The sequence below is a fragment of the Neolamprologus brichardi genome, chromosome 18 (genome assembly GCF_056152115.1).
Source record: "Neolamprologus brichardi isolate AB-2024 chromosome 18, ASM5615211v1, whole genome shotgun sequence".
NCBI lineage: Eukaryota > Metazoa > Chordata > Actinopteri > Cichliformes > Cichlidae > Neolamprologus > Neolamprologus brichardi.
Window position 1 is genome coordinate 19,704,128 of NC_142121.1, and position 10,223 is coordinate 19,714,350.

Sequence of the window (10,223 nt, forward strand, 5' to 3'; positions counted from 1 at the left end):
TACTGAGAGAATGCTTGATTTACTACTCCCTCATAAATAAAAAACAAAGTCTTTTTGTCTCAGTAGGCAGTCATGGAGCTGGCAGGAATGCAGTGTTGCTCAAAAATTTGAAAGACGCAACGCAATACAACAGAGAACTTAAACCTCAGATGAAAGGCAAAATACTTTGTCACTCTGTGAGTAGCAAATGAACATGGTGTAACAGATCAACACAAAATAACAAGTGCATTGATAGTTACGCATTTATTTTTGCATCCATGACCCATTTATATGAAAAATCATGTGAACAGATCCTTTTTTGCTTTACCAGTACTGACAGTTCAAGCTTAGACATTTTACTTGAGATTTATTATCATGGCTCAGAAGGCATCCAGCAGCCTACGCTGTCTGCAAAGGAGGACACGCAATCACTTTCTCAAAAACAGCTCGACACAATGATCAGTTTGTGCCATTGTTCTAATAATGAGTGGCAGCTGGTCACGGAGAAATATGCAGAGTCACAAATCATTAGGGTTTGTACATCCCATGAAAGGTGACGGGAATGGTGCACTCCACCTCTGCCCTGGCAACCTCAGAAAGATCCTTGGCGTTGAGGATGAGGAGGTACGCCGGTCTCTGGGCACCGGGAGCTGCGACAATGGTAAGCAGCACACCTGTGGGGACAGCAAACACCAGCTTTGCTTAAAAATTACTTCTTACAATACAAGTAATTGTTAAAACACACTGCATGGAACATTATACTTTAACTGCTGTAGACTTACCGTCATCCTCATCGACAGCATCAGGTGTCTGTACAAACAACGGCTCTGAGGGGTAGGAGTCGGGCTCCTGCCATACCCAGGTCTCCTTGGTCTTCACGTTCAACTTGCAGATCTACACAGAAATCAAAAGAAAACAATCAACCAAAAAAAATATTTTTCTACACTCACAGTCTGAAATCTGCTGCTCTAGTCTCTTACCCTGTCTGGTATGAAGTGGTTGAGACCCAGGGCGTAGGCGTATGTGTAATTCTTGCCGCCATACCTCTTGTAGTTAATCTGAGGAAACTCAAAAGCTACAAAACCAAAGAATAACAAAAGATCACTCAGTAGCCATTCATCCCTTTTTGTCCACTTATCCTATTTAGGGTTGCAATTGAGGGTGGAGCTGTCATAGAGCAAGAGGAAGGCTACACCCTGAACAGATATGCTAACCTTCACACCTACAGTCAGTCATCAGTTAACCCTGTGTATGCTTTTTTGGATGTTTGTACTCATAGTCCACACAGAAAGGCCCCACACTAGAATCAAACCCAGCACCTTCTTGCTGTGAGGCAACAGTGCAAGCCAATGCACAACTCAATCATTCAGTAAAGTCTAAAAATGTCTTCTTGAAAAACAGCTGCATTGTCACCTTGGTGAGGACTGGAGAACAGCACCTCAGGCTCAAGCCAGGTCGACCCATCAGCGTACATGGTGGCTGTAGCTGTGGTGTACGGCAGGCTCACCAGATTCTTCCCCTGCTCCTCCTACATCAATTCCGGATCATGGTCAGAACAACCAAACCTTGCATTTGTTTGTGGAAGATTTTATCAGTCTGATGAAAGAGAAAGGTGCTCACCTTGTGGACATCCAGGGGAATGACGTATCTGCGCACCTCCGGCTGGGGGGCGAGCACGGCTGCCTTCTTCACCTCTTCCCAGTTAGCCCTCAGGTTGGCCAACCAGAGGTAGTTGTAAACAAACTCAAAGCTGCAACACAAAAATGTTCATGAGTATTAATCTTGCTGGATCAAACAAATGCGGTCGGTCGAATGCTTCAGTTACCCTTTCCAAGCACAAAGGTCAACAACAATGAACCCCTGGTCCTCGAAGGCATTGATATGATGAAACATGCCAATAGGTGCTCCTTTAAACTTGAGATCGATGTACTCTCCTGGGTCCTTCTTGGCAATGTGGAACAGGGTCTACAAGAGAACATCAGAGCTTCAGATGAGATTATAGAAGGAGAGCAGCCAAAAACACCAGTGTGGGGTTTTTGTGGATTTAAAGATATTTGTTCAGCTCCTTACTCCTTGGCTCTCATTGGATTCGAAGCAGTCCATGTAGTTGCAGCCACGGATACTCCAGGCGCTCAGGAACTTCAGCAGGTTGATTTTCACAGGAGTCTCCACAAAGACAAAGTAGTTGTCTGTCATGCCGAAACTGAAGTAGATAAAAACACAAAACAATAAAAACCCATCAACTAAATTCAGTTCAGTTTTATTTACATAGCTCCAAATGACAATAACAGTTGCCGTAAGGTATTTTATATTGTAAGGTAGAGACCCTTCAATAATACAGAGAAATCACTTGGGCGACAGTGGGAAGAAATCTCAGACAGAGAAGTGCACCCATCTCAGAGTGTGAGGCAGGACAAAAATAACACTGAATCTCGCACACAGACTCACAGACATGTGGACACACCTGTGCACGTAGGAAGGCTTGAATCTCTGATAGCTGGGGAACTGCACCACCACCTTGGACTTGTCGATCGGATCAGATTTATCTACAAAAGAAAAAGTTGTGGTGTTTTAAAGGGATCACTCACTGTTTCGAAGTCTCCGCTTGGTCCAACACTTCATAAAATCTATATGATGTTTACACTGACAGAAAATACGACCTTTTTCATAAGTAATTTATATTTTTGCACTTTAACCTTACTTTCTATGTCTGGGGTACTCACACTGTTGTATTTTAATCCGTGGGTATATTTTTTTTAATAAAAGGTAGACATAGCCATTGCAGAGTAGATTAAGCATCATAAGTATATTTACTTATTTGTGTTATTTGGAAAATAACCATCTTTTTAAATTCCATCTTATTTTTTTGTACAAAATGAACTGAGTTGAATGAAAAACCAAGTGTTTGTGTTATTGTTGCATGCAGGGTCGATCTAAACCTTTCTGCGTGGGTGGGATCCTGACAATATTGTAGGCCAGTGATGCTCCTTTCCCCATGCAGTTTCCAATGTTATACACAGTACCGTCCCTCTCAATATGAGGGTGGGCAGTCACTCCATTAATATTGACATAGTTGCACATATCGACCTGCACAGAAAATAAAGGCGAAAGCTGTAAAGGTGAAAAGATTGCTCGCTCTCTTCTCAGATTCAATGTACCTTATTGATGTACCTTCTTCAGAGTCTCCAGCGTATCTGTGTTGACTTTAGTGATGTAGTTGGTTTCTGTTGCAGCATAATAATCCTCACCAATAGGGTAGACACTCACCAAGCAGTTGTCTGTGACCTCAACACCTTGGAAGTAAGTGAAAAACCTGCAGCCGAAGAAAAAACAGGAAAAGACTGCAGTCTATACAGGATTGTAACAAAAAAAAAGGGAACTTGGTGGTAAAATACTGCAAATATTTGCAAACTTTGAGACATTTCTAATTTGCTCTCAAATTGTGCATGTGGAACCAACCTGGAGAAGATATTCTTGCAGGGATCAGGATATGCAAATGTACCAAACTCGGTAATGACCACACGCTTCTCTGTAATGGCTCGCACATAAGCATCTGTCCTGACAAACCTAAATGGAGGAAAGAGAGCAAATGCAAGATCCACTTTATGGGTCATTGACTACCCCTCAGACTTCCCATACATGCAGCAAGTGGAGGGGAATGCGCTAAACAAAACAATCACGTGTTTGCAGGAGTGTTTCATGCAAATGTGTTTGGTATCTATGAGTCAAAATCTCGTGTCAGGACTCAACATGAGCAAACTGGCTCGACTGTGTTAAGTAATCCATGACACCATCCAGTCTTATGGCGACGTATGATGTTTCACACGAAATCACACAGCACCGGCTACTCAGCTACAGTTCAAATGCAATATGTGACACTGAAAAATGACCGCCTTACTTCCGGAAGTAGGTGACCTGGCCATTCTTGAAGTCAAATTTGTGCATGAGGGCCTGGCCATCGAAGAGGTGATAGAAGGGTTCATCTCCGACCTCAAAAAGCCCGGGTCCCAGACGGAGAAGGCTTCCCTTCAGAAACGAAGGAATCCGGCCTGCAGAATGAACGTGGATCACAGAAAGTTTTCAGTGTGCTGAGTTATAAACTAGAAAGTATAAATTTCCAGAAAAGTGCAGTCGATATGCAAATGTCAAAAGAGTTATTTTCGTGTCTAGTCTATTTCTGTTTGAAAGATGTAAACAAACCTGTGACTGTTGCGGGAACAGTCTCAGACAGCTCCTCACATGTCTCAAAAAGCTTCCTGTAGCCACCAGCTGGGTGTTCAAATCTGTTAGCAAAAAAAAAAGAAAAGAAAAAAGAGCAAAGACATCAAGAAACACTGCAACCAAAGAAATTATTGCTGATGGGTTTTCAGCAGGTTAAAATTATATATCTTTCAGCTTTAAGTAATTTTAGGATTTCTGATGACTCGTTTTTGGTCAGAAACCCAACCTGCTCCTAACCACCTAATCCTGTGAAAAACACCACAGGATTAGGTTAAAGATTTCTCTACCAAAAATCTAAATAATTAATTGCATTAATTTCCAAAAAGTACTCAAACAAACATCACAGTTTTCACCTAACAAATCTGTTTAGTTAATTCACTTAGAAAAAAATACTACCCTGCTTGTCATTCAATATAATAAGAAATATGAGATACAATTGAATTAATTAGAAACTGACCGGCTGACCATGGTTCCTTTTTGCTGTTGAATATAAAACAAAAAGCAAACTGTAACAAACAAAAACCTGTGGTCACTGGTTTAGTAACTGGAAGCCTCTGATCTCCCACTGGATTTGAGGTATTTATTCATCTGGGCCTCCTCGGAGTCAGTCTACGCAATCAGCGCTGTAAAGCTTTGTCCCAGCCAATCATGTCACATGGGGAACAAGTATCCCATTGTGCCAATATCCTCTTTTGGGTGACCCAATGGCTACACCTCTCAACCTGGATTTATTGCAGAGAATATGCACTGCAAAAAGTGATGCTTGTGTGTTGGATTTCTTTTTCTTTCTATTTTTAACTGTTCTGATTTATGTGTTAAGATAAAATTATGCTGAGTCACAGACAGTTTATTTTAGCACTCATGCAACATGTAGGTCAACTACCCATTATGAAGAAATATCAAGAGTAGAAACTTTGATCCACATAACACTGGTCTTGCACACTCCGTGAAATAAAGACAAACACCTTTCTCATCTAAACTGCAGCTTTTATCCCTAGTGCAGTCCATATTAGTGCCAAAACGTTTAGTTACTACACTTTCACTATTTTAATTATATATATTTTTGTAATTTCAAGTATACATAGGGTAAGTAGAAGCTAGGTGCTGCTAATCAAATGAACTCTAAATGACCATCAGTAATCTGTGAGCATCTCTGTAAAAGGTTTTGGCAGTTTGCAAGTGTGGAGCATTGAGATGTGTTAACACAATGCCACAATTTTCCCAGGAGTGGACCCCAAGGTCAGACTGTGTGCCTCAGTTAGCATGTTAAATGTTAAAGTTCATTGCAGTATAAGACCGTTTGGAAGCAGTAAAAAGAACACGGTAGCACAGCTTAGTTCAGTGTCCTCTGAACAAACCATAAAACTCCTGGAATGCTGTCCCGTATATCATCTCAAACACCTCATATTAACCGTGTAGCACAGCGGTGGAGGGGTGCTGATTTTGGCTGTTTTGCAGTCACAGGACTTGGGCAGCTTTCATCACTGAGTTGACCATGAACTTCTCTGTATATCAAAGCGTTCTACAGTCAAATGTGAGGCCATCTGTTCAAAAGCTAAAGCTTGTCCAAAACTGGGTCATGCAACAGTATAATAATCTGAAGCCCAGCAGCAAATCTACAACAGAATGGCTAAAAAAAAGATGTTGCAGTGGTCCAGTCAAAGTCCAGACGTTGACCTGAGTGAAATTTTTGTGGCAGGACCTTTAGAGAGCTGCCCACAAACCTCAATGAACTGAAGCAACGTTGTAAAGAAGAGTGGGGTAAAATTCCTCCACAACAGTGTGAAAAACTGATAATGTCGCACAGAGAACAATTACTTCAACTTATTGCTGCTAAAGGTGATTCTACAAGCTACTGAACTATGTGGTGTAGTTACGTAGTCTCATCCCAGGACTGCAGTCACAAGTCATGAGAAAACTCTCTTTCACTCTGACTGTATGTGAGGAAAACAAACAAGTAATTTTGACCCAGAAATGAAATAAATGAGATAAACTCACTGCTATCTGCACTATAACACTATTTTTTTCTTTTTGGACATTAGTACTTAATAAAAATAAGAAATGTTTTTCAGTTAAACCTCACTGCCATCATTAGGTGGGATTGTACAATGACTGTTATACAAAATGCTACTTGGATGAAATGTGGCCAGTTGTTCTTTGCTCTGAGCACAAAATGCCTTAACTTGCTTGTCTCAGCGCCGCGATAATCCAGGTGAAAAGGATTAGCCTGAAGACAAACGCTGTATTGTTCCTCCTGGGAAAAAAAACACCGTTAGGAGAGAGTTGTGTCACCGCTGTGTGACGTAGCGGCCTCAGCCAACACATGAACTGAATGAATGGGAAACGCAAAACATTGTTGTGATAATCTCTCGGGAAAGAAACAAAGCATCTCTGAGTTCTACGGTCATAATCGCAGCTTTAAGGGGTCGGCATAAGTAACACATCAAATATAATCAGCAGCCAAAACAGTGAGTATAAGAAACAAACAGCTGATTAGACCACAAACAAGTCAAGTAAATGCAAAGAAACAAAGAACACCTTTTAACCTCCGTCAGTCTGCAGAGTGCTTTACGATGTTCGCACAGAGCATCAAAATGGACTAATATCGAGCACACTAAAGCAAAGATTAGAGATTTTTTGAGGATTGAAGTCACAGTAAAGCAGCTTAATCTCTGCGATCACAAGCAGCAAAGGGTCTTTGATGATATCGCCAATACAAATGAGACAGTACTCGTCTTTGAACTGAAAAACAGGTGGTAGACTGTTCATTATAATTTCAGCCTAATGAGACTCTGGGCTTGAAAAGAGATCTTTTAGCGTATGATGCTGCTGTACCTTATTTTATCCAGGCAACAGAGTGGATCGATGCAGAGAAGCTGGTCGGTTTTAGAAAGAGTTTTTAAAAACAGAGCCTTTTTTATGATGTGATTGCATTTCATTGTGAAAATATAAAAAAGATACACTGGATGAGCTTTGGAAAGAGTCGATGCAGCTGATAACTATGATTTGTTACTGCAAATGTGTTGATGCTGATACAGCTGCAGTGTCTGCAGTAATTTAACTTACCAAATCCAAAGTGCGCTCATTCAGCTGTTAACAGCGGAAGTCTTTAAACGAGATCTCACAGCTAAAAAAAACCTGTTAGAAACGCAATATGGCCTCAGGGAGGATCTGCGACAGTAATTGGGGGTGGGGGTAGGCCTTGAAGAAGACAAAAATATATAGACTGACTTCTAACAGACCAAAATTTTTGAATTGATCATTGCCGGCCGTAACCGGCCGTAACTCACATAGTTTGTCATATACATATGTAAATCTGATGCATGCAGATCTTTCTAAACAAGCGACTATGTCATTGTGCTTTTTTCTACCACCTGAGCTACAGGTGGTAGAGCAGGTCATCTACTGATCGGAAGGTTGGTGGTTCGATCCCTGGCTTCCCCAGTCTGCATGCCAAATATCCTTGGGCAAGATACTAACCCCAAATTGCTCTCCGATGCATCCGTCGGAGTATGAATGTGTGTGTGAATGTTACTTAGAAAGCACTTAGAAAAATGTGCTTGTGCGAATGGGTGTGAATGGGTTAATGTACAAGTTGTGTACAGCGCTTTGAGTGCTCAGAAAGAGTAGAAAAGCGCTATATAAGAACCAGTCCATTTACCATTTACCAGTAATTTGGCTTCATTTTTGTTCTTTTTTGTATTTTAAATTTAATGATTTTGTAAGAAAAGAAAGAGTAAGATAATATTTCAAAATCAAAACAAGATCAGTGAGACTTTAGAATAAGTCACGAGACTGCAAGTATGACTTAGATCTGGAGTTTTTCATTTTTGAGGAAGTTGTAAGCTTTGGAACAAAATAGTTTCAGCTTCTTTGAAAAAACACTGTTACTTTTCCCTCCTCTGGCTCTCAGCTACATCCCCCCCGGTGGCGTTTGTTCAGATGTCAAGTCTGCAGGTCATTATCACCAATCAGATCCATCTCCAGACAACTTCACCAACTTCTTCCACTTGCTGAGGCCATTTAAACCATGCAGTCTACTGAAAGTCAGTAAACATAGTCTAAAATATCTGCTTTAGATTAAACTCATGAGTGAAACAACTCGTCACACCACTCCCACTTTTATATTTTCTTCCATCTAGATAGTAATGACTGCAAGGTGAGGATCACCATCTTTAATTCCTCGAGTTCATGTAACAAAAGCCAGGAGCTGCAACTGACAGAGATGAAACATGTCCACAATCTCATGGATTACTGACTACCTGACAGGTAGGCTGCAGTATGTGAGACTGCCTGTTTTATTGATGGGCAGTACAGGAGCTCCACAGGGGGCAGTGCTGTCTCCAGGACATGCCACCTACAGAAATACTCTGACTGATTGTGGAGTGGATGGATCTATTAGTGATGAGCAGGAAGAAGAGTACAGAGCACAAGTTGATGATTTCGTTGAGAGTTCTGGGAGGAATCATCTGCTTCTAAATGGGAATAAGAACAGAGCGATGGTGTTTGACTTCAGAACAATAAGACATGTCCCATGACAAACACGGGTCAAGATGTTGATGTGGAGGACCTGACGACGAGAGGCTGAATTTGAAGACTGACACAGAGGCTGTGAAAAAAAGTGGATGAGCAGCCTGTTTTTCCTATGAAACTGAAATCCTTCAATGTGTGCTCGAGGTTTTCTATCACTCAGTTGTAGTGAGCACATTGTACTTTGCTGTGTTCTGCAGGGGGAAGCAGCAGCTGAGCTGGAGACACCAGCAGACAGGATAACCTGAAGAGGAAGACAGGCTCTGTGATTTCTTGCAAACTGGACCCTTTTGAAACTGTGGTGGAGAGGAGGTCACTGAAAAAACTGTAATCCATCATTGTAATCCTGACCACCCTCTGTACCACTTACTGGACAGGTAGTGGAGCAGCTTCTCTAACAGACTGATTCAGCTCTGCTGCCTTAAGGACAGACACAGGAAATCTGTCATACATCATGTTATCATTGCCTCTATTCAACATAGCAGCCTGGCAGATAATCATTTGCAAAGATAATAATGGTATTGTATTAGAGAACCTCATGGAATGGGTGGCTGAGCAGCTGCAAGCCTTGCAGTAGTTTACATTGCAATGCAAAGTGTTGGATGCAGTGGTGTAAAGCACGCTGCCACTGGATTCTAGATCAGTGGAGGCATGTTCTCTGTCGTGACGAATCACGCTTCTCCATCTAGCAATCTGATGGCCGAGTATGGGTTTGGAGGCTGCAAGGAGAACTGTGCTTGTCTAAATGCACTGTGCGAAAAGTAAAATTAGGTGGAGGCGGCATTAGGGTCTAGGGTTGTTTTTCGGGAGATTTGGTCAATATTCATCATACAATGAAGTATTACATGCTCCCAACTTTGTGGGAACGGTTTGGGGATGGCCCTTCCTCTTCCAACATGAGTGTGCACCAGTGCACAAAGCTAGATCCATAAAGACATGGATGAGGAAGTTTGGTGTGAAGAACTTGACTGGCCTGCACCTGGCCTCAACCAGAACAGAACACCTTTGGGATGAATTATGCGTGTGAAGGCAGATGAAGGAATACTTTTGGCAAGATAGATTGATAGATATTATTATTCAACTTTATTCGACATTGAATAGCAATCATATTCCCAGTTAAACGCAATAAATCCTTTTAGAAATGTCATAAAGGGATGGCTTTTTCTAAATAGCTTTAGTTGACCAGACTGGATTAATTTATGTTGGTTGGTTGAAAAGCTATGCTTAAGTAGTTTCCCCAAAACTTCTCATCATGAATGAGGCGCTTTGGCCACGTCTTGTATGTAAAAATGAAAATAAAGGGCGCCCTCTGCTGGTAATCAATTGCAGGTCAAAAGTATAGTAGTAGTAGTATAGTACATAGATATACATAGTACAAACCTTGTAGTACGCTTCTTTAAAGGACGATCGATTTATTCCATGAAGGTAAACTAGCCTCCAGACTTGATGATGTGCTGTTTTAATAATTTACTTCAAAACCGCCAGTTTCGCTA

The 10,223-nt window shown here is 41.3% G+C and overlaps 1 protein-coding gene across 2 annotated transcripts; it reads right to left on the reverse strand.

The window, feature by feature from the left end:
• Positions 1-224: 224 nt before the first annotated feature.
• On the reverse strand, positions 225-10,191 carry rpe65a (retinoid isomerohydrolase RPE65 a). 2 transcript variants are annotated; one of them, XM_035906124.2, is made up of 14 exons: positions 10,111-10,191; positions 4,180-4,262; positions 3,878-4,028; positions 3,439-3,546; positions 3,151-3,292; positions 2,919-3,066; positions 2,444-2,525; positions 2,050-2,182; positions 1,805-1,944; positions 1,600-1,729; positions 1,393-1,507; positions 960-1,054; positions 762-873; positions 225-653 (listed from the first exon to the last, which is right to left on the reverse strand). In XM_035906124.2, the coding sequence occupies exons 3-14, from the start codon at positions 3,922-3,924 to the stop codon at positions 508-510; spliced, it is 1,398 nt and encodes a 465-aa protein (XP_035762017.2). In that variant the 5' UTR covers positions 3,925-4,028; positions 4,180-4,262; positions 10,111-10,191; the 3' UTR covers positions 225-507. The 2 variants fall into 2 exon arrangements, with proteins under 2 accessions (XP_035762017.2, XP_006786458.2); XM_006786395.2 differs by lacking the exon at positions 10,111-10,191 and adding an exon at positions 4,658-4,798.
• Positions 10,192-10,223: the final 32 nt, after the last annotated feature.

Bases quoted from the DNA above. Each gene is read 5' to 3' on its own strand.
- rpe65a (XM_006786395.2), bottom strand. The intron at 3,293-3,438 runs GTTGGTTCCACA...CTTCGGCTGCAG, and splicing joins TGCAAGAATATCTTCTCCAG to GTTTTTCACTTACTTCCAAG. The intron at 1,508-1,599 runs GTGAGCACCTTT...GAATTGATGTAG, and splicing joins TTCCCCTGGATGTCCACAAG to GAGGAGCAGGGGAAGAATCT.